The 24,525-nt window shown below is 41.2% G+C and overlaps 3 protein-coding genes across 3 annotated transcripts; 2 read left to right on the top strand and 1 right to left on the bottom strand.

Annotated features, from left to right (window-relative positions):
- Positions 1-418: 418 nt before the first annotated feature.
- On the top strand, positions 419-16,826 carry LOC127762834 (isoleucine--tRNA ligase, cytoplasmic-like). The gene is made up of 27 exons (XM_052287337.1): positions 419-1,008; positions 1,693-1,758; positions 1,845-1,988; positions 2,731-2,924; positions 3,276-3,438; positions 7,509-7,628; positions 7,773-7,870; positions 8,193-8,271; positions 9,328-9,486; positions 9,664-9,753; positions 10,674-10,807; positions 11,058-11,217; positions 11,374-11,457; positions 11,617-11,829; positions 11,933-12,058; positions 12,539-12,676; positions 12,779-12,882; positions 13,165-13,228; positions 13,496-13,584; positions 13,667-13,808; positions 14,036-14,099; positions 14,173-14,240; positions 14,726-14,848; positions 14,929-14,994; positions 15,340-15,401; positions 15,501-15,533; positions 15,652-16,826. The coding sequence occupies exons 1-26, from the start codon at positions 475-477 to the stop codon at positions 15,508-15,510; spliced, it is 3,294 nt and encodes a 1,097-aa protein (XP_052143297.1). The 5' UTR covers positions 419-474; the 3' UTR covers positions 15,511-15,533; positions 15,652-16,826.
- Positions 4,530-6,499, top strand: LOC127762835 (uncharacterized). The gene is made up of 2 exons (XM_052287338.1): positions 4,530-4,827; positions 4,896-6,499. Exon 2 carries the CDS (start codon positions 4,901-4,903, stop codon positions 6,116-6,118), a length of 1,218 nt encoding a protein of 405 aa, XP_052143298.1. The 5' UTR covers positions 4,530-4,827; positions 4,896-4,900; the 3' UTR covers positions 6,119-6,499.
- Positions 16,827-19,944: 3,118 nt separating the features above from the next.
- LOC127764326 (uncharacterized) lies at positions 19,945-23,538 on the bottom strand. The gene is made up of 8 exons (XM_052289187.1): positions 23,320-23,538; positions 23,100-23,236; positions 22,786-22,979; positions 22,420-22,704; positions 21,817-21,875; positions 21,675-21,711; positions 21,446-21,517; positions 19,945-20,747 (listed from the first exon to the last, which is right to left on the bottom strand). Exons 1-8 carry the CDS (start codon positions 23,432-23,434, stop codon positions 20,006-20,008), a joined length of 1,641 nt encoding a protein of 546 aa, XP_052145147.1. The 5' UTR covers positions 23,435-23,538; the 3' UTR covers positions 19,945-20,005.
- Between the last annotated feature and the right edge of the window lie 987 nt (positions 23,539-24,525).

The raw sequence follows: 24,525 nt of genomic DNA, 5'->3' as shown, positions 1-24,525 counted from the left end.
GTTTTCTCCAATAAGCCAAAACAACTTATTAGGGAATAAAAATTAATTTATAGGTAAAATTTTTATATATTTGTTCGTAGCGACTTAAAACCAACACCAAGAAGAAATTACGTTGAAAATATCTTAAAATCAATTTCTAAATCAAAGCTTGAAAATTTAAATTTTAGCTTTTGTTTTGACTTGACCACCTGATGGGGCTTTAAATCTTGATAAGGTTGAAAAACCAGTAATAAAGTGAACTATAAACCCCTCCAGGAGTCCAGGAGTCAGGACTCCGTCCACTGCACCTCCCCGCGATTCTAAAATAGAAAAAACCGCGTGCCGCCGGCGTCGCAAACTTGAGCGCCACGAATCGCCGCGGGAAACAAATACCCCCACCCCCCGCCTCGCCTCTCGATCCCAAAACTTGCGCGCCACGAACCCCTCCTCCTCCCCTCGCCTCACGCATTTGGTCGAGCAGCTCACGCGCGCGCGATGGACGAGGTGTGCGAGGGGAAGGACTTCTCCTTCCCGGCGGAGGAGGAGCGGGTCCTCCGCCTCTGGGAGGAGCTCGACGCCTTCCACGAGCAGCTCCGCCGCACGGCGGGCGGCGAGGAGTTCGTCTTCTACGACGGGCCCCCCTTCGCCACGGGCCTCCCGCACTACGGCCACCTCCTCGCGGGCACCATCAAGGACGCCGTCGCCCGCCACCACGCCATGCGCGGCCGCCACGTCGCCCGCCGCTTCGGCTGGGACTGCCACGGCGTCCCCGTCGAGCGCGCCGTCGACGAGGCCCTCCGGATCGCCACCCGCGCCCAGGTGCTCGAGATGGGGGTCGCCAGCTACAACGACGCGTGCCGCGGCGTCGTCACCAGGTACGTCGCCGAGTGGGAGGCCGTCGTCACGCGCATGGGGAGGTGGGTCGATTTCGAGGACGGGTACAAGACCATGGACATCAAGTTCATGGAGAGCGTGTGGTGGGTTTTCGCGCAGCTGTGGGACAAGGACCTTGTCTACAAGAGTTTTAAGGTCAGTACGTCAGGTTTTTGAAAATCGCTAATTAATCCCTATGCCTAATTCCCATTTATGCACAATTTAGATTCTAGAGGTCTTTATGATCGATTTAGCCCCTCTTCTGATCTCATCATGGTTTAGGATTATTATATGGGACTATTGTACGCTAATTAATCCCCCATGCCTAATTCCCAATTATGCACAATTTAGATTCTAGAGGTCTTTATGATCGATTTTAGCCCCTCTTCTGATCTCATCATGGTTTGGGATTATTAGATGGCTCTACCGCTAGGACTTTGGAAATCTGTCCGACAGAAATGTATATGATCAAGTTGGTTACTGGCTCACTGCTAAGGCTGCGTTCGTAAAACGGAACAACTCATTAACATGATTAATTAAATATGTTAGTTAAAAAGATTTAAAAAAAATTAATTGATATGATTTTTATAATTTTCTTTAAAAGAATTAGCAAGCGTGGTTATATAAAACAAGTGAGTAGAAGATGAGAGGAAGGAGTATCGAGCACAGACCGTTCTTCCAATTAGAGTTTGGGACTATGGGGTTTGGGTTTTGGTCAATTTGACATGCTTCGGATGCATTAATGCTGGAATTATCTTTAGTTAATAATATTATGTGCAACCCCCCTTCCCCTTTTTGTGTATTTATTTCCCTGTTTAAATCTCTGGAGCTGTTCTACAGGTGATGCCTTACAGCACTGGCATGAAAACACCATTGTCGAACTTTGAGGCAGGACAGCACCGCCAGGTCAATTGTTGTTTTCTCTCCTCTGCACGCCCTTGTTTGACCTGCTCTGTTAGTTGACCTGATGTTTAATTTTGATGATGTTGTAGTTTGTTCCGGCCGAAACAGCCATGGTGTCCTTCCCTGTTGTTGGTGATGTGGACAATGCAGCTCTTGTTGCATGGACAACAACACCCTGGACGCTACCTAGCAACCTAGCACTCTGTGTCAATGCAAAATTTGTTTATGCCAAGGTTTATAGCGTATTTAAATATTTTTATTGCTGTGTTTGTTAATAGTACAGTCTGCATGTATGGAGTAATTTGTTGGTGATTTTGGGTACGTGAAAAATAGTCCTGAACTACACCTAAAGCAGACAGACCGGTGGACATTTGCAATTTTTTTCCTGTCATCTGGTGAACAGCTGGGGTTATCTGGACTTTTAAACTAATTCACATAACTCAAAATTAATTCAAGACCAAGGCTTTACTCTTGCCATGCATTTTGTAATTGTTTCATTTGCCACTTCTGGGTACTTTTACTAATTGCCTACCTATTCTAGAGTCATGACAGAAAACAATTACTAGAATTTTCAAAGATCTGCTGATCTGCAGCTAATATGCCTCTGCTTTCACTGCAACTTCAGATTACCCTTATGTAAACTCATACTGCATTTTTTTTATCTCAGATATATATAGCTGATACTTCGATTGCTTTGTAACTTACACTTGTTTTATTTCTGACTGTGACTTGCTCTGTTTTTTTAATTTATGTTTACTGTGAAATGATCGCAATTTTCATACAATCTTACCGTGAGAAAATTATTTGGTTAGCTTCGAATACTAAAAATTGTCTCTTGATCTTGTTATAGGTTTAGGCTCATCCAAGTTTATGATATCTCATACAAAGAAATAGTCATAAAGCATTATATTTTATATTTCTATAGTTATACTGTTCTTAGCTTCTATCTGAAGAGCTGCACTACGGTACAAACAGGTTAAGGACAAATCAAATGGGAGCGTATATATTGTTGCAGAAACTAGGCTAGACCAATTGCCGGTCACGGTCAAAGTTACTGGAAAGAAGCCAGGGCCTTCAAAGGGGAGCAGTGGAGCTGCTAAAAATGGACTGGATACTGAATCGTATGAACTACTCGAAAAGATTCATGGATCATCCTTGGTAGGCCTTAGGTCAGTGCTACTGCTGTTATTAATTGGATCTTATGATTCTTTCTTCCAATATATCCGGTATCGCATTCAAATTTACTTTTAATATCTGCAATCACCTAGTACGAACTGATATTACAATGCTATTCGTGTGACTAGAGCCAATGGGATTTCAAATCCATCCAATGTTTCTTATCCGGAAATCTTCATCATTTTTTGAGATTCTAATGCGTCCATTTCCTTTTGAGTGTTGACAATGTTCTAGACTTCATAATCTTGGTTTATTCTTTCTTTTAGTTACTGAATATATTATTGCAGTTGTGATCTTCAGTTTATTCTAAGCACTCATGTTTTTTGTTTCCTTTTGTGATACAGATATACTCCTTTGTTCGACTATTTCTCAGAGCTGCAGGACACCGCATTTAGAGTCGTAGCAGATAACTGTGTAGCTGATGATACTGGAACTGGTGTTGTACATTTTGCCCCTGCTTTTGGTGAAGATGATTATCGTGTCTGTCTTGCTTCGGGGATAGTTGAGGTAAGAATTATTCTTCTTAATTCGAAGTATAGATACATTTTACTCCTACACACTATCCTAAGCTTAATTGCAGATGGGAAAAATATTTGGACGTTTCTCTCTGTGAAGGCTAAAACTGAGATTTACCTCAATAGTTATTTTCCTTGAATTTAGCAAATGTTGAATTTTGTCCCGAGCTCATTTTTCTTCTTTTTGAATATTTTGTTATCAAGAGTCACTTTTCTTTGCTATTTTTGTTCTACGATACTTCCATTGATTTTCGCCCTATGATACTTTGCACTACTTTATTTACCTTGATCCGGTAGAATGAATGTGATAACGTTTGCTCTAATCAACAAGAGTAACAGAGTACCCATTGGAAATTTCATATGGTCGTGTAGTTTTTGTTTGGACTTCGGCACAGAGCCTAGTTGGCTAAAAGGCCCAGGGCTGACGGCCCGGTCCATGTCATGGGGTTTTGGCCTAGCCCAAGCATGACATGGTCCGACTGGTGTTAGGCCCGTACCTTGGCCTTTACCTCGACACGATGGGCAGGCCGGCTTGGTATGGCTTGGTCCAACGATTAAGGAGGCAAAACAGATGAGGGAGCCAAAATAGGCTTATTCTAGCTCTATAAGGCATGGCCTAAAGAGATGAGTGATTCAAAATAGACTTACTCCGTCTATTTAAGAGACGGCCCAAATAGATGAGGGAGGAAAATAGACTTTCCAAGGAGGAGCATGGTGGCTTTCGTGCCTTCGGTCCGGCCCGAGTCTTATTAGGCCGTGCCTAAGCTATTGGTGCAGTACATTGGCGGCCTGCCCCGGTCGGCGTGTATGTCGGGCTGGCACGGCCCGACTCTTTTTGGGCCTGGGTCGGGTCGTGTCGGGCGGCCCAGTTTGCCATATGGCCTAGAGGGCTTCACCGAGAAAGAAGTGTTTAGTTCACGTTAAAATTGAAAGTTTAATTGAAATTGAAACGATATGACGGAAAAGTTGGAAATTTATGTGTAGAAAAATTTTAATGTGATAGAAAAGTTGGAAGTTTAAAGAAAAAGTTGGGAACTAAACCAACAAGTCTTTTTTTTAAGGGTTACATGATGAGAGAGAACACTGGTGGTCGTCTGGTCGGGTGACCGGAGGACAAAGATACGATACATCCAGTCCTCACCCCGCCGCCGCCATCCAGGCGCCGACGACCTCCCATCTCGGAGCCGGCCGGTGACCACCGTGCCACCCTTCTTCCCCCCACCTCCACCACGCCGCCGCTTCACCCCCGCAGATCCAGAAGGCATCCCCCGCCGCCACCAGCCGCCATCCCGGCTTTGACGACCACCATCCGGAGCAGGTGACCACTGACCACCGCGCCACGCCGCATCCCCGGCCATCCACCACCTGCCCTGCTCGCGATGTGAGCTTTCCTCTATAAACTTCACCTTCACCTGCCCAGTCCAGTGGCGGCTCATCAAAGATTCACAGGAACGATGGCAGCCTTCAGATGTGTTCCGCCATGCCTCGGGAGCAATATCCTTGATCCGGGTAGGGGTTTTCTTTCGGACAAGTGCTTCAACTGCCGCGAGGTTGGTCATCGGGTAGCAACGTGTCCGGTTGTTCCTCCCCGCCCGCAGCGTGCTCGACCGGTTGCCACCGGGAATCCACCACGCTCCTTGTCAAAGCTGCGAGGGAAGTGCTTCAATTGTCTGGCAGCTGATCACCGTGTCGCGGCTTGCACTCATCCTCCCCGTTGCCTTTGTTGTTGGGGATCAGGCCATTTCGCTCGGTGGTGCCCTTCTTCAGGCCACTTCTCCTCAGCTTCACAGAGGGCTGTCCCTGTTGCCTACTCTTCACTGAGTGCACGGGGATACCAGTCGATGTTGATCACGTTCAATGCCGACGCGATTTCTACAGCTTTGATTTCTCAAGCTATTAGCGAGAAGCTTTGTATCCCACCTGCCGAGTTCCGGGTGGAGATTCTTCCAAAGATGACAAATGACAATGTTGGTGCCGAGTCCCGGGTGGAGGTTCTTCCAAAGATGACAAATGACAATGTTGGTGTCCCCAATAAGGTGGTTTTGGGGTGCCATTTGCCAGATGGTCAGGAAGTGCCCTCTTCTCCACCCGAGGGAGATTTGGAGAAGCTTACAGCAGCGCCGCTTCCTTCAGTTGTATCGCCCCTTTCTCCGAGCGCACCTAACACAGCCGTCGCATTGACTGTTTCAACATCCCATGGGAGTGTTCCTTCATCTCTCAATGAAGGACATGGGGTATCTAGCAAGATAGCTGCACCAAAGGAAAAGCATGTTACTCCAACTATGGACCCTCCATCTAGGTGTGAGCATCTTCCTCTTGAGGTTGCACCAAGCAACCTGGTGACAGATAAAGCAGAGCTACTTGAGATCACAAAAGCTCCAGCGGTGAAGAATAGGTTGGCCAAAAGAGTGCGGCAAAAGATTATCACTGCCACCTCTCGAAGAAGTGTCCCTCTACCTTCAAACATGAAGAAAAGGCGACTCCTCATTGACCAAATGAAAACATATGTACTCATGAAGAAGCTAGGCATTATCACAAAGGATGAGGAGGTGGATGAAGACGCTATGGATAGGTGCATTGCGTTCCTAAAAGAGGCATACCCGGGACACTATGTTCAGCTTGCTGTAATCTTATTTGGGCTACACAACGTGGCTCGTGTTCCAGGACCTTAACCTAGATTCATATTAGTTTGGTCAGATGCGTGACTTGTTTAGGTGTTGGGTGTTTTAGGTGTTTTGGGTGCTTTGGTGTGACTTGTTTAGGTGTTGGGTGTTTTAGGTGTTTTGGGTGCTTTGGTGTTTGCAGGTGTTTAGTGTAGCTTTGGGGAATGTATTATAGATGTTTTGGTTGCTTTGGTGTTTGCAGGTGTTTAGTGTAGCTTTGGAGAATGTATTATAGATGTTTTGGCTGCTTTGGTATTTCAGGTGTCTAGTGTAGCTTTGGGTAATGATCTTGAGGTGCTTGTAGGATGGTGTTTTCAGTGGGAACCCTTTCTTGGGTCGATGTGTATCTCTTCTTTATCAATGAAATGAAGCAGTTTCTGCCTTTGTTTTTTTTTTTATAAAAAAAGAGCATAAACTTGAAAGGCATAGGGATAGCCTTCACATTAAATTATGAAATGCATAAGCATTATCTATTTGCTGTAGTAAAAAGTGATAAATATGGGCCCTGCAATACTTTTTTTTTTCAAATGACTCTTACAATGATAGGTTCATGTGATCTTGCTGACCATGCACAAGGTTTTAGCAGAAATATTGGCAGAGGGTGAAAAGTAACAATCTAATCAGCAGTTAAGGTTCGAATTGAAAGGTTTTTTTACTCTATATATATATGTGTGTGTGTGTGTGTGTGTGTGCTGCTCATCTTGGAATATTTGTTTGTTGATGTTAGTGAACTTTGGCAAAAGGGGGTGTTGGTGAATTCTGGGGAAGGGATGTGTGGGTGGGTGGGGAGGTGTGTGCATGTGCGTGTGAACCATCTACATTACTACTATGGGTTGCAAGGATATGGTCTGTGACTGAGTCCACCTTGAGTTGAGTATCTTTAACTTTAGTGCCTTTTTGTTTTATGCTGTGTATTGACATTGTTGCCCTGCTGCATTCTTTTTCTTTCCTTTTCTTTTTGGGAAATATGCAAAAGGTTTTGCATATCAGCAGGTTAGAAAGGTTCGCCTACAAAGATCAGATGCTTGAAGGCCGAAGCCAACAATTGGAAAACCAATCAAACATGAAAGAAATTAGGTTTACACTCTTGCAACACGAATTAGCATCCTAGAGAGCAAAATCTCTACTGTGCGTATTCTTCTTTATATGGTGCATAATGAAATACCTTATTGTATCATGTTACTAATTTGGTTAGCATGGGTTATTTGATTTCAAAATTTGCACTTGTACTCTTTAACCTGAAGTATCAAAATGGATTTTAACTACTCTGTGAACAAAAGGATGGCTCCTAATTCAGGTTTTCATTGTTGTACCCAACAATAATCACCATGGTTTTAAATCATTAGCTACTGTATGTGCTAGTAAAACTCACTTAACTGATTGTTTCTTTCAAATGCAGGGTACCGATCTTGTTGTTGCTGTTGATGATGATGGTTTCTTCAAAGACAAGATCTCCGAATTTAATGGTCTACTTGTCACAGACAAAGAAACCAACAAATATGTAATCAATGCTGTAAAGGTAAGTGTTTTCAAATGTTCAGTTGCCGGTAACTTATGCTAACTGTAAGCAGTAAATTTGCATTCAGCTTGTTCAGAAAAAAATCATGCGTTTTTTTACTTGATGTTTTGTATGCTGAAATTGTATGCTACATGTAATATTCAGAAAAAAGGAAGACTTGTTAGTCACGGAAGCGTTATACATAAGTATCCATACTGTTGGAGATCTAATACACCTCTCATATATCGGGCAGTTCCAAGCTGGTAGGTATTTTCTGCTGGTGTAAATTTGGACCATATACTAGCACATTCTTCTGCTGGCTTTAAATTGAGCTGTAGTACTCTGATATTCCTGCTCCAATGAAAGTGTTTTTTTGGCATGTTTATTCTTAAAAAAAACGCCGAATGCCTATCTGAAGGTTTTTAATTTGATTGAAAAATTGAATATAGGGCTTTGAATTGAAATATACTGATAGAAAATACATTTCCATTTTTTTTCACATTTGGGTTACTTCTCTTACCTTTTGTTTATACCTTTTGATGTAACTCAGAGGAATGTAGCCTAAAGATCTTTGTTGTAGTGTAGGTTCATCAGAGTTGAAAGGATTAGAGATCAGTTGCTGGAATGTAATAAGGAGACATACTGGGTGCCTGATTACGTTAAGGTATGCTGAACTTTGTGTTTTAATATTGGCTTTCATTATTTGTATTGTTAACATCTTTGTTATATAAATGTGACCAAAGGAAAACCCTGTAGTCAAGTGTTGTGCTACTCGAGTGGGCTACCACCTTTGATGCTAGCCTTTCTCTCATGTAATCTGTGTGACTCCTTTCAACCTTATAAACATTGGCAGGCAGTTATTTTCCAGCCCAGAAAAAAGGGTGGAAGACACGTAGCAGGAAATCTTATATTGTAAATTCTGAAAGAACTAAAATCAAATATTGTTCCTAGCTTAGCATGCTTGTTGAACGAGTTGTTTGTCCTTAATTCTTAACTTGGCTCTTTCTTGGATACAGAGACAATTTTCAAAACCACTTGCTCCTTCACTGATATTTCCAATGACAATCAATTAGTAGAAAATTTCATCCAAAACATTTTTAAAACTCAAATTTGGCCTTTTAACCAGAATTTTTATTTTTTTGGGTACTGGGCCCTGATTACTCAAATTTAAATGTAAAATGTTCCATCTTTTTGGCAAGTTAGATTGGACTGATAAATATTTTTAGAACCAACATAAAAAAGCTAATGCTGTTTTCCCCTGATGCAAACCATGAAGTTCAGTACTTCAATGCTCATTTTCAAAGGTGTGTTTAGTTTTGCTCTTTGCTGATACTTGGTTGATTTCTATTCTGATGCTTTCATGGTGTAATTCTGTAGTACTAAATTTGTAGGTACAGGACATTGGTTGTGCTAACATATTATGTATGGATGGACGCTCTACTGCTACTTCATTCATGCATATGTGCAACCAAATCATTTCTCATATCAGAGTTTGCACATGACTTTTTGTCATGCGTTTTCAGATTGCACGTTTAAGACTTTCCATGTGGTTTCTTGCCGGTGTTTATGCTGAAATGTTTCTTGTTACTTCCGAGAAGCTCTTGTGAGAGATTTAGTTTGTAGTAACTAGGAAACCACTTAAGATTTTTAATAAATTGTTGCAAATTGATTTTGTGTTTCTTTTACCTATATTTGTGGTTCTTGACAATTCATAATGCAGGAAAAGAGATTCCATAACTGGCTTGAAGGGGCTAGAGACTGGGCTGTTAGCCGAACTAGATTCTGGGGCACTCCTCTTCCTCTATGGATCAGTCAAGACGGAGAAGAAATAATTGTTATGGACTCTGTTGATAAACTCGAAAAGTTGTCTGGTGTCAAGGTTAATTATCTTTGTTATGAGAGTTTTTTCCCCTTTGCTGGTCAACTAACGCCGGTCCACTATAATTTTAATTTGAGAGTAGTACTATTTTTTTTTTCATATTTCTTGAGTTCCAAAATTTACATAGCACTTGACACAAACCTGTTCTAATATAAATCCTCTAAAAATCTTTACCAGATTAGTGATCTTCACCGACACCATATAGATGGCATCACAGTTCCCTCTCAGAGAGGGGAAGAGTTTGGGGCGTTGAAACGCGTTGATGAGGTAAGTTGATCGCAACTCATAATTTTACATCACCTTGTACCTCTCAATTTCCTTGAGTCTTGATTCATGTCCCAAACAGAGAAAAAAATTATTTCTCTGTTCTTGTTTAAGATGTACTTTTTTGATTTGGATTATTAGGGGACACTCTACCTAAAAATAATTTTCTAACATAGCATATGCAAAGAGTAGAGTAGTGTTCATATTGTATGAAAATAACTGTAGGTACATAGTTCCACATCTTATTGCAAATTCATGTTTGTAGAATGCTTTTACCTAATCTTGATCAACAATTATAAAATGCATCTGTAAAATATTATGTCTAAGTTTAGAAAAGTTTAGATTGATTATTCTATTTATAACATCATAGAAGTTCATTGAGATAGTGTAATATCTTAAATTATTAGTAATATCTTAAATTACTAGGAAGGCATATGAACTGTAGCGTGGCCAATTCTTGTTCATCTTTTTTCCCCTTTTGTTTTTCATGCACTTTTCAGTTTTGAGTATTAATGTACATAATTTAAAGAGAAATCATTCATCCAAGTTATATTGATAATTCAGCATATTGCAGGACTTACATTATGAGTCTAGATTTGCTTAATGCCTGAACGGATAAATAGCTATTGCCATGTGTTTTAGTGGCATAAATTTTAATGCTATCGGGAGTCTATAGTAGAAGTTGTAGCCTGCAATATAGGGTATTGAAATAAGCTAGCCCAATTGGAAGCATGGTGCATACTAAATTTGATGAATTCAGCTTGATTACTCCTTGAATTATATGCAAATCTAGGTGTTGTGAAATGATTTATGTCAATTTCGTACAAGTTAAAGCAGTGATGTTGGATATCATGTGTATACCCTGTCTTGTCTTCACTGATGACTGTTATAAATTGAGAAAGTATCTTGTGCTCACCATTCAGGTTTTTGATTGCTGGTTTGAGAGTGGATCCATGCCATATGCCTACATTCATTACCCATTTGAGAATCGCGAACTGTTTGAAAAGAATTTTCCCGGAGATTTCATAGCCGAAGGGTTGGACCAAACTCGTGGATGGTCTGTTTTATCTCCTGATCTTTTATTTAACAGCTGTTCTTTTTTAATTTCCCTTGATGGCTCAACATTGTACCTTTTTTCGGAGTTCGTTCTTTCTGTAGATTCATGATCATAAAACTTGATAGTATTTTGTGCATATAAAATTTTAACCGTTAATGCAATTTAATAAGAAAACCTTGTCCAGATGTGCTTACCTGTTTACAAATGTGTTGAAGGACCTATTCAACATATAAAATTTTGGATCTTGCAGGTTCTATACTCTCATGGTCCTGTCCACAGCTTTGTTTGGGAAACCTGCATTTAAAAATCTTATATGCAACGGTCTGGTCTTGGCTGAGGATGGCAAGAAAATGAGCAAAAGTAAAAATAATTACCCTTCACCCATGGAAGTCATTGATAATTATGGAGCGGTATGTTCTAGTTGAAGTCAGTGATATTGGCTTATGCTGCTTATCATTTTACTGATTTATGCTGCGTCTAGATTTTTTTTATCTTGATTATACATATGATTAATTTTATAACTTCTGAGCTGCGATTCATATGTTCAACATCCTTTTCTTTTCCAGGATGCCCTGAGGCTATATGTAATAAATTCTCCTGTTGTCCGTGCGGAGTCCCTACGATTCAACAAAAATGGTGTCCATGGTGTGGTAAGTTTCTTTTTTCCTTGCATTTATGTAATTTTATATGTTTCATTCATAGCTATATTCATATGGTCAGGCTACTGATCCACATATTGGTTATACTTCTCCAGTTATGAATTATGATAGTTTTTGAGAAAAATACTTAACATTCTTTGACTCAACCAGGTGAAAGATGTCTTCCTCCCATGGTATAATGCTTATAGATTTCTTGTTCAAAATGCTAAGAGGCTTGAAGTTGAGGGTCTTGCTGTATTTTCACCAATCAATCAAGCTATTCTTCTGAGGTCATCTAATGTGCTAGATCACTGGATACAGTCCGCTACTGAAAGTCTAGTTAGTTTTGTTCGAGAGGAGATGGATGCATATAGGCTTTACACGGTTGGTCATCTTTGATTGATATTTGTTCTCAACTTCTGTTTCTTTTCATATTTATGTTGTGCTTGATATATAATGATAATTCATTATCTTACGTTCTCAACAGGTTGTCCCTTATTTAGTAAAGTACATTGACAACCTTACCAACATATATGTGCGTTTCAATCGCAAGCGTCTGAAAGGTCGTACTGGAGAAGATGACTGCAGGATTTCTCTTTCAACACTTTACCATGTACGCAGACTTTCAGTGATTTTCTGCTTTTGACAACTTCAGCTGAACAGGAAAAAATGCAAGTCACAACAGGATATATTTTTGGGATAAGATGGTGGTTAATGTTTCAATGATTATCTCCTTAAATGGTTAACTTTGTGTTTTTGTTTTCTTGATTCTCATTCCTTCATGTCATGGAATTATCTTGCACCGTTTCTAATCCATTTTCTCATGTTCTTCTATATGACTATATATTTCATTAAGCTACTCCTTTTTGTTAATATAGCACAATAGGAGACTCCTTTAGTCCTGTTGTAGTGCTGTTTACTTGTAAAAAAAAGCCTACTATTTTTGCTTGAATTCAACAAGATAAGCTGCCTAGGAATCAGAAGTTTGTTCCCATGGCATGTATTTCACTTATGTGGTTCCTTCCAGATTATGCCTAGTATGTAGAAATAAAATTTCTTGTACTTATCTAAGATATTTTGATGATTAATTTAGGCGCTTGTAACAACTTGTGTTGTGATGGCTCCGTTTACTCCCTTCTTCACTGAAGTTCTGTACCAGAACTTAAGAAAGGTGTCCAGCAAATCAGAAAAGAGCATTCATTTCTGCAATTTCCCTTCCTCAACTGGGCAGGTACTTTTTTTAATCAGTTTAATACTCCTCTTGGTTATATGCTGTTCTACCAGAAGTCAGAAAATTGTATACAGTGTGCAACTTATTTGGCTCTATGATCAGATAGATGAGCGTGTTGAGCACAGTGTCAACAGGATGATGACCATCGTTGATCTTGCTCGAAATATTCGGGAGCGGCATAACAGACCTTTGAAAACACCATTAAGGCATGCTCATTATACAACTATACTATTTACACAATTTCTTGTTTTATGGTGAATTGATTTTATACATATAGAATTGACCAACAGACCTAGAAACAAAAGATAAATCTGCATCATGAACAGTTCCTTCATTTTTTTTTTCTTTTTATGTTTGTCACTCGGTGACTTGAATCAATCGACATATCTAAAAATGATTGCTTATTATTTCTTGTTTCCCAAGGCCTATCTAGCTCATGTATAAGCTCTTTAAATATATTTAACTGAGTAACTTTCTTGACTTTCCAGGGAGATGGTAGTTGTGCATCCTGACAATGATTTTCTTGAAGACATAACTGGAAAGCTGAAAGAGGTTTACAGCGAAACTAAGATTATCTATTAAAAAACTCCCAGCATCCCGTTCTAAATTTATGCAAAATTATATCTGCGATCAGCTGATCACTTCAGAATATTCTGCCTTCTTTTCTCCATCACATAGATTTTCAATATTCTGCATGTTTTCATTTTTCATTCTCATCATTTGGCGACTATGATCATATTTATTGTTCAATATTTGAGTTATTCCTAATTATGGTAAGCATTATGTGTTTATATATTGATTCCATTTTCTGCTTTGTAGTATGTCAAGGAGGAGATGAATGTCAAGATGGTCACTGCTTGTAGCGATCCCTTAGTGTATTCATCTTTACGTGCTGAACCTAACTTCAGGTAATTAATGCCTATTTGAATGTGCTTGAAGACTTCCTTTCACATTTGTAGCTGTTTTCTAATATTATTTGTGTTTCTGTAGTGTGTTAGGCAAAAGATTAGGAAAAGACATGGGCAAAATATCAAATGAGGTGAAGAAGATGACTCAGGATCAGATCCTAACATTTGAGGAAAGTGGCGAAATATTTTTTGGCAGTCATCTCTTGACGTTGGAAGATATTAAGGTAATAGTATTCCTTATTATGGTAAAAATGTACCCAAGTGTTTATTTTGATCCCACTGACTTGTTCTGTTTTCATTCAAACAAATCTCAGTGTTAAGGGATTATGCCTGAACATTGTTGCTAGAGGAAATCTTTCTCCCTTAATTAAGTGATCTTTGACTTCATGGATATTTGTGACTGATATTAATATAGAATAATATTTATCCGTTCCTTCAATTTCGTTCTTAGGTTTTTCGAGAATTCAAGCGCCCCGCAAATGTGTCAGAGAAGGAAATTGATGCTGCAGGAGATGGTACCTTGCAAACATCTTCACATAGTTTCAGCATTTATGGAACCTTTTCTTACCTCACTTGATATTGTTGTAGGCGATGTTTTGGTTATCTTGGATCTCCAAGTTGATCAATCATTGTTTGAAGCTGGAGTTGCTCGTGAGGTGATTCAAAAATTATGTCTTATCATTTGGAGTATATATAATGTTCCATATTGTAGATGAATTTCTTTTTAATTATAATGTCAAATACTATTTGGATGTTTCCTTGTTCATACCAAACCGAGTAGTGCTTTGGACCAAGGCTGGAAAAGTCCGGCTTTGAAATGCCAGGCCCAAGTTTGGTTCCCAGTCAAAAGTATAGTTTTTCTATGTGAAATATCAATATTTAATTATTTCTGAAGATTTATGAATAAATATCATGCCTCTAGATGATCATGCCCAAATTTCTAACTTCTCCTAGCTATTGCCATGATAATGTGGTATTACACATGATCTGCAAATATTACCTGCAAATGTAATTTTTCTACACATGGTCTGGGTTTTGCGTTATTTAATTACATTTAAAGTTTTCATCGCTTTGTCTCTTCCATTATATCTTGTTCAATTTCTGATTACTGTAGTCTAATGATTATGAACATTTTTACCAGGTTGTGAACAAAATTCAGAAGTTGAAAAAGACTGCTCAGCTGAGACTGACCGACCCAGTTGATGTTTACTACAGTTCACAGGATAGCAGTGATAGCTCTCTCGAAAAGATTTTGCAATCGCAGGTTAGCTAGTTACTTAAGCTAATTATATGCGCTTTCATGGTTTGCTCCATGATATGCATATATGGTGGTGTTGGTTGCAGGATCAATATATTAGAGATGCACTTGGTTCCCCTCTTACCTCGAAGGCACAGGCACAACCCAATGTGGTTAGTTTGAATCAACATACTTTTTACATGACATTTCCTGCTTGCCTTTTGCATGCGTGTGGGATATGTTACATCTGCAGTTTAAATTTGAAGTTATGTATCCAATTTTTTATATACATGTAATAAAATGTGAGATTTGCCTGATAAACAGTACATATTTAAGAAGGATTTACTATTTTATATGTTTTTAGAAGTTATATTAGTTGGTATACCGTGGATAAATATTGTACGGATCTCCGGTTGTCTCACCATCTCAGCTTTTCACCTTGCTCGCAGAATTTTAAACGTCTTAAACATGCGAATATTAGTTATCCATTGATCATACATATTGTTATGGTTTTGCAGGAAGTAATCTGTGAGGAGGCCTACAACGTACGTGGCATGTCTTTCGTTATCTACGTGGCAAGGTATTGCCATGTCCTTTTTCTGTTTATCTGAATCTTATTCTGAATGTTTGATTATCTGAAGAGTGTGTTTCACACTATCACACCTTCCGTTTACTACAGGAAACAGTGAAGCTTGTTCATCCTTTTATCAAGGTATATTCTGACCGAAGTCTGTCGTCCAAGCTAGAAAACTAGTTTTTGCACTCTTGCATTCTATCCCACATAAATATATTTCGGCTATGATATATGATTTCTCTTGTTGCTTCTGTAGATTGAAGATTTCCCGTGAGTAGATCCCTTCTTTGAATTTGGAATTTTATTCAAAGAAATATGTGGTTAATGTAATTGTAGTTGTGTGGTTAACTAGGAAATAGCACCGGCTATTTTCGTTAGTGTCCTTCCCCTCCCTCTCTTTGTAATATACTCTCTCCGTTTCAAAATATTTGACACCGTTGATTTTTTAGTATGTGTTTGACCATTCGTTTTATTCAAAAATTTTAAGTAATTATTTATTTTTTTCATATCATTTGATTCATTGTTAAATATACTTTCATGTACACATATAGTTTAACATATTTCACAATATTTTTTGAATAAGATGAACGGTCAAACATATGCTAAAAAGTCAATGGTGTCAAATATTTTGAAACGGAGGGAGTAAAAGGCAACTTGGCAAGTCTTCGTAAATGGGGCAATTACGTAATTAAAATAACTTCACGAGCCTTGCTGTAACATATACAATCAGCTAAGCAGGCCTGTTCAAAATAGAATGAAAAAGTTTTCCCACAAGGATTCGGAGCTCTGATTTTCTGGTCACAGTTTAAAGTTAAGGGAGTAGGTTGTATAGCAGAGTTTAAGGTTAAGGAGAAACTATTTTTAATGCCCTAAATAAGTATAGTTTTCTTATTACTCTCTCAGTCCCTAAATAAGTATAGTTTTAGTTAGCCAGTGACATACTAAGAATAATATGGCCATTAATATAGAGAGAAATCGAGAAGAAAAGAAAGCAAGGAGGGAGTATTATTGATTCAATGATTTAAGGAGGAAGCACTGTTGATTCTATGATACTATTAGGGCCCCTTTGATTTGGAGGAAAACATAGGAATTTTAGAGGATTTCAATCCTATAGGAAATTTTTTCCCTATGAAGCCCTTTGAAACAAAGGATTGAATCCTATCTAATCATTCCTATGGAATGGACAATCCTATAGAGATTTTGGAGGAAATTTAGCAAGAGCTTCAACCTCTTGCTAACTTTCCTTTGAGTCTATATCTCTCATCCAATTCCTGTGTTTTTCCAGTAGTTCAATCAAACGATCATTCCTGTGTTTTTTCTACGTTTTGCAATCATCTGTTTTACACTTATATTCCTATCAAAATCCTATATTTTTCCTATTCCTGCGTTTTCTCAATCCTGCAATTCAAAGGGGCCCTTAAAGAGTTATAGCGAACCTCTAGAACTACCTATTTAGATACTCCTACATGCTTGTTTAGGAATGGAGTGGAGGTAGCAGAGAAGATGACTAACAATGATAAATAGTGGCCGGGTGAATTAAAAAAATATTTACTCTAAAATTATTTATATTGCAAATTCTTAACCTTAAAAAAATTCCTTATATAAAGAAGGAAATTATTATGCGTGACTTAACATTTTAGATAAGACGAATGGTCAAATGTTGAGCACGGAAACTTATGGCTACACTTATAATGGGACGGAGGGAGTACTAAATTACTCTCGCTATTAAAGCATGTTTAATAGAGTTGTTATTTTTATACTCTTCAAATGTCCATTTAACCACCTTGAAAAGAATTCACAGACTCAAATATATCTTTCACTCGAAGAACAAACTTTATTAGTCACCTGGTCACGCTCACGGCCATATTCGTCTGAAACTCTGAACAATGGTCCATGTGCAACAACACAAGGATGACCCAAACTCAATCATATCAACAAAAAAAACAATCAAAGAAACAAAAAAAAAAAAAAGAGCACTCTTCACTCCTCGATGATTCCTAATCTAGAAGTCCTAGGATGAAAGCACTTGATCCTATTCCTACCACCATCCTGCCTCGACTTCCGCGACGCCCGCGCCAGGAACGCGCGCGCCGCCGCCATTTCTTCGCCCTCCTCCTCCTCCTCCTCCGTCGCCGGCGGCGGCACGATCGCCGCCTTCGCCTTCGCCGTCGCCGCCGGTGACCGGTGCAGCCTGCACCGGAACGAGCCCGGGTGCGTCGTCGGCGCGCACAGGCAGTACTTGGCCACCGCCGCGGGCGCGCCGGCGTTCTTGGCCGGAGAAGAAGACGACGACGACGACGAGGAGTTCACGGCGGCGGCCATGGGTGGGTGCAGGGTGACACTTCCAGCCAACCGCAGTGGCAAGCGAGGCGAGTGATTAATTTTGCTACTAATCGAAGTGAATGTGAATTAATGTGATCAGTTCGTGTGTCCATATAAAAGGTTGAGAATGTGTTCGCTTTGGGACGCAAAATGTTTGTTGGTGTTGAGCACAACTGCCTCCTCGTTTGGAGGCAGAAAAAGGCTAACTGAATTGGAGAGAGATCCTACAAAAAGGGGCGTACTTTACGTTTATCTGGATGAAAGGATAAGATGTCAATTCCAGTGAGGACAAATATAATCGCGGTGTAAAGCACCGTTTGCTATCTTGAAGATTGTATGATTTGTCTTTGTGTTCCTTGCACTCCGGTATGTTTTCTTGTGTGTTTTTTTTAAATTACATATAGAAGAGACACACCACACCCACACAGCTTAAAAAGAGGCGAAACACATTCTCCGTGATCCTGGTAGTCGATCAGTCGCCAAAATGGATCACAAGACATTCGACGTCGGGGTGATCCCAGTGACTTGGTTTGTCTGGAAGAAACACAAAAGGGTGTTTGATGAAAAAGCCTCCACGATATAATAACTTTGCGCGGTCATGGGAGACGAATGGAAAACCAACATGGAGGGCGGCATGCATTGAAGAGCAGGTACAATAGCATGCTATAAACCAGCTGCAAACATATTTTAAGAAGATAAATAAAGAGAGAGAAGAGCAGCGGGCTACAGATTTGTAGACAGCTGTAGCACGGACTACAAAACACAGTGTGTATGATAGGTGGGACCAGGTATTAATAGTGTAGTATGTAACTATTGTATGAATGAGCTATTAGATTGGCTATAGATGAATTGGAGCTAGTAGTTGGCTATACTATTAAACTTGCTCTTGGCCCGATAGTGGTGGTCGGAGTGCAGTTAGCTAGTTCTCTAAAGTTTTAGAGTGGGTACAATAGCATGCTACAAGTCAGCTGTAAGCACATGTGGAAGATAGAAGAGAAGAGAGGAGAGAGAGCACGGACTCCAATATGTTGTGTGTATGAGAGGTAGGACCATATATTAATGGTATAGTATATGTTTATAGGTAACTATTGTATGAATGAGCTATTAGATTGACTATAGACGAATTGGAGCTGCTAGTTAGCTATACTATTAAACTTGGTCTTAGGGTGTGTTCGGCATCCTGTTTTCCCAACTCTCCCCTTTCGTTTTCCGTGCGCACGCTTTTCAAACGGCTAAACGATGTGCTTTTTTATAAAAAGTTTTTATACGAAAGTTGTTTAAAAAATCATATTGATCTATTTTTGAAAAACAAATTAGCTAATACTTAATTAATCACGCGCTAATAGATCGCTTCGTTTTCCGTGCGTACCGTTCCTTTTGGGAACTGGCTGCAATGCCCCTTTTCCCAACCCATCTCTCTCGTTTTCCGCGCGCACGCTTTTCAAACTGCTAAACAGTGTGTTTTTTTTGCAAAAAGTTTCTAAATGAAGTTTCTTAAAAAATAAAATTAATCCGTTTTTAAAAGAAGCAAATACTTAATTAATCACACGTTAATGGACCGCTCCGTTTTCCGTTATCACTGTTTAAGATAGAAACTTGTTCTAGCGAACACAGCCTAAGAGCAAGTATAATAGTAGGCTATAAGCCGGCTAAATGCTGAGTTAGAGGAAAGAAGAGAGGAGAGAGAGGAGAAGCGGGCTGTAAACTAACAGCCGGCTTGGACACGAGAACCAAGAAACTCTGTGAGGGAGACAAGTGGGCCCTATATTAATTGTGAAGAGCTAACTATTATATGGGTAGGCTGAGAGAAGGCTACGAAGAATCTTATAGCCAGCAGATCGGCTGTATTATTAGCCTTGCTCTAAGTAGCCTTGTAAAAATGTGGTTGTAACGGCAGTGCATTGACGTATTGCGGAAGAGCATCGCAGCGTCCGCTGTTATATTTCCTTCATTTTCAAATGCATGACTTGTTAATATTTCGTATATCGTTTGATCATTCATCTTATTTTAAAAACATATATTTCATTTATTTTGTTGTGACTTATTTTATGATCAAACAAAATATAATCTTAACCTATACTTTTACATATTTATATTAAATTTTGAATGAAACAAATGAACAAGTTATGTGAAAAGTCAACGGTGTCGTATATTTTAAAGAGAGGTAGGACATTCTTTCTAAACTCTTAATATACTTTGGCCGGCGAGCGGCGAGACATTTCAAATATTCCAGTTAGCAGAAAAGCAAAAGTGTTTTGTGTTCTAAAAAAGAGAGCAAAAGTAAGTTTCTATCTGTACATCATTCTGGGGCTCTTCAAGAGCGCTCCTTCCTCCAAATGAGAGTGATGCACCGTGTACGGCGACGCCGCCGCCCTGAGCTCCACGGCGTCGCGCCGCCGCCGCCTCTCCCTCGAGTGCGCCACCCACAGCACCACCGACGCTAGCGCGGCGACGGCGACGGCGAGCAAGCCCCGGTACACCTCCGCGCTGTGCCTGCCGAGCCCCGGGCAGTGCTCGTCGCCGACCACCCGGAACGCGCGCCGGACGAACGCGCAGTCCGCCATGTCGGCGAGCACCGGCCCGTACCGCGACAGCGCGTCGCACGCGCTCGCCGCCGCCACCATCTGCGCGTACATCGCCGGCGTGAGGCGCCCGACGGTGGCGCACACCTCCGGCGCCGCCGCCGCGGCGCGGGTGGTGCGGCACACGCGTTCGCGCCACGCGCGCGGCGCGGCGGCGAGGTCGACCTCGCCGGGGGCGCAGCGTTCGCCGGGGCTGCACAGCAGCGGCACCGGCGGGCCGGACTGGTTGTAGTAGAGCGGCGGCGGGAGGCCGGCGGCGGCGGCGTTGGAGACGTTGGCGATGACGCCGTTGAGGACGGTGACGAGGTGGTGCGTCACGTCCTTGCTCCGCGCCAGCGCGTCCGCGGCCGCCGCCGTGTCGACGCAGGGGAGGATGTCGTCGAGCGCCGTGCGCGCCTGCGGGCGCTGCACCCACTCGCCCATGGCGGCGCAGGTGTCACCCACCACGCTGAAACGTCAAGGAATTCTTTTGCTCAGTGTCGAGACAGCAGGTACGTGAGGTCGCCATGGCAGCAAGCAACGGTGAAAATGTAGAAGAAAGTTTTTAAACAAAACATATACCCCATCACAAAATATGACTTGTATATCATTTAAAATTTGTCTCGGAATATTTTGTCTAAAAAAATTTACAGAAAATCTCGACGGGATACATTTCTATGAGATAGTACCTGATACCTGATACCTGTAGTGGTACCAGCTATAGGGTACCCGATACCTGTGATACTTGTTACCCGGTACCTATGATACCTAAAACCTGATACCTGTGATACTCGTGCAAGAGAATAGTTAATATGTCTATTCCGTTGCAACAGGATCCCTTTTGTAGTAGCCCTCAAAAAATTTATCCCACAATATAACAACTTCTGCACCTACATTTCATTCTTAATCAATCATAATCTTCCCTCATTCAAATTGACTACCCACTTTCTCTTCTTAACCAATTATTATTTTTCTCCAATTTAATATCACTTATTTTTTTCTTAATATCCATGTCCAGTGGTAACTTTCTCTTGTTCAATTCTACCTGCATCCTTATATTTTGGAACATATGTATCATTTTTTGAGACGTGAAGCAAATAAAAAATAGTTTTTTTCTAGACATGGAGAAAATAATTTGTGGAGTGACTAAAAAGATCGTAGCCTTACTTGTGTAGTAGAAGGAAGGTGCCACAGAGCAAAAGCGTTGCTGCAACCAGAATCCACCCAAGAAACACCAACCTGCATCCACAACAACCGTGTGGCTCAACACCAGTAACAGATGAATATTTGGGAATCTTATGCCAACTAGGGCAATTCTTTTTAATTTTTTGTAATTTCAGCATGTCAAATGAATTAGTGAAATCATAAAACTCTAAAGGAGTGTTTTCATGCTTACACATAGACGAGTGACTCCATTCCGCATATTGAGAACGCTGAGAAAAAAAGATGCAGAACCAAATAAGTCGCACAAACAGATTAATTACAAAATGTTTTTGCAATTTCAATTCTTCAAAGAGGAAAGGAACTTGTTTTCTCACCGAGCCCAAGAACAGCTAGGATCAACATCGTGGCAGCAACAACAATCAAAATCTTCCTTCTGCGAACAGAACAACCGAAATAAAAGAATTTCTATGAACATCATCAAGGAAAATACTTGTTATGAACACTCATAACAGCAGTATCTATACTTTCTATATAATTGGTACCCACTAACTCCTAAAACTCAGCATGCAAGTGTGTGGTATGCCACATCATCATCCACTAGCAATTACTATTATTTAGAGTATTTTAGATCTCATACAAATATGATATATCATTTGTAATTTAGTTGTATTTTTAGAACTTAACACGCAAGCAATGTCAAATCACCATCTTCACATTATTTAAACATATAAATCTATCATTTTTATAATATATAACATGCATTCATCTATATATCCCGCAGCAAAGCGCGGGGTGTAGTTTATAAAATATAGCAACCTATAATCGAATGAAGCATATCTTATCTTAGTAGAACGAATCTGAATAAGAGAAATATCTATATTCGCAAACTAGAATACGTTTCTTCTGATTTTAAGCTGCTATATTTTACGACGGATTAACTGTTTATTTTACCATTCATCAGTAAGCTTTTTACCCACATTGTCTCCAAGGCGTCTCGGATCTTGGCGGCGTTGCTCGCCGTGCGCGCCGCGAGCTCGTCGGCGGCGGAGCTCATCTTGCGCACGACGCCGTCGATGCTCCCCTTGAAGCTGGCCGGCAGCGACACGGGCCCCACGCCGGCCGCCTTGGCCGCCTCCATGGAGCTCGCGAATCCCCTCAGGCTCGCCACCGCGTCGCCGGACTTCCCCGCCACGTACTCCACCGTCGCCGCCGTGCTCCCGTCGAACCGCCCCTGCCCGTCGTACAGCACGCCGCACCCCACGCTGCAAACAATGGCGGCGGCGGCGGTTAGTTTAGTTTACTCACCGGCGGCGAGGTGAGGTGACCGGAGAAATTATACGTACGCGGCGGCGGCGGTGAAGGCGAGGAGGAGGACAAGGGAGACGACCAGCGCCGTGCAGGAGTACGAGCCGCCGCCGCGGCGGCTGCTGCCGGGGCAGCAGCAGAAGCAGCAGCCGGCGAGGAAGAGCGAGACGCCGAACACGACGAACCAGATCGCGGCCGCGGCGAACACCGGCGCCGCCGTGAACCCGACCGACTGCATGCACGCGTCGTCACGAACGACGAGCTCAGAATCAAATCAAGAAACGGCCATGGAACAAGAATGGAGGATGGACATGGATCAAGAGGAGGAGGAGGAAGAAGAAGAGGAGCTCACGGCCCAGTAGTGCTCGTCGCTGATGTTCCACCCGCCGGAGTAGAGCCTCAGCCCATCGAGAGGATCCTTCCGCCGCGTCCGCTCCCCGGCGAGCACGAACGTCGTCGTCGACGGCGAGCTCCTGCCGCCTCCGGCCACTGCCGCCGCCGCCGCCACCAATCACATCAAAATTTCACACTTCTTGCCGCGATAAATCAGACAATGCACACGAAATCTTTACCTGCGGATGCATCGGCGGCGGCGGCGGCGAGCAATGCTGCTAAGACGACGAGAGAGAACACGATCAGCAGGAGGAGAAGAGGAGGAGCACGAGACGCCATGATCCCGAACGGCATTGGGCGGCGTCAACTACTACATGTTCTACCTGAATTTCAAACGACGGCAATGGAGGAGATGGCGGAAGTATCGGCAATGAATTTGTGAGTATTTTTCGGTTGGTTGTTTGTTGGCTTCGAAATTTGGGCACGAACAGGTCTTCTTCCTTCCTTCCTTCCTCTTGACTCTTGCAAATTTAATTCCATTCCAGCTTGCATAGTTGCATGCACCGAGCGCCATGGTTAATTTATTTTCAGTAATGAAATGAGTTGTATCTTATACTACAATGGTCCATTAAAAATCTGCTAATACCTCGACTTTTACAGAACTGTTTCATTTTGGAAAAAAAAGGGATTAAATTATGCTTTGACCCTTAATTCCATATGATATGTTTTACTACGTAAAAATATAGTACTACATCCGTCCTAAAATATAGCTATATAGTATAGGATGTGACATTATCTATCTAGACTCGTAGTACTAGATAATGTCACATCCTATATTAGATATCAATATTTTGGGACGGATGAAGTATCAGATTTGACACATCCCTAATATTACTATACATTTAAAATATGTATAATATATACCAATATTTTAATTCTATAAAAATATGTTCTAGTAGCTGTAAATACCAATATTTTGTGATGAATCTGCCATTAAATTTTAGTACACTAGATGTATGTATAATTTGGACTAATCATTGATCAAAATCTAACGAGACCTGGTGATGCATTTAAGAAAATGAACATTTCGCCATGTTCAAAACATAGTTTCGCTAGAATGTCATCCTAAAAACGTGATTGATAAAATACCAACATGAAGCGTATGTCTACTGCCACTTTGCCATTTTCGCCATTTTATTTATTTTCAAAAAGATTTTCTCTCCTCTACTAGATGGTGAGATAAAATTGCCCCTTATCAATTCAGAGAACACGGTGAGAGAGGAGACAGAGAGAAGGGGCAACGCTGCTTGCTGCCGGCCGGCGCGCCGCCTCTCCCCATCGTGCGCATCCGCCGCAGCGGCCTTCGCATGCTCTGCCCGGCGATGGAGCGGGTGACCAATGAGGAGATGATGGCGAGGACCGCATCAGCAACCTCCCGGACGACC

The sequence above is a fragment of the Oryza glaberrima genome, chromosome 2 (genome assembly GCF_000147395.1).
Source record: "Oryza glaberrima chromosome 2, OglaRS2, whole genome shotgun sequence".
Classification (NCBI taxonomy): domain Eukaryota; kingdom Viridiplantae; phylum Streptophyta; class Magnoliopsida; order Poales; family Poaceae; genus Oryza; species Oryza glaberrima.
The sequence above is the reverse complement of the archived record's forward strand: the minus strand, read 5'-3'. Positions and strand labels throughout refer to the sequence as shown.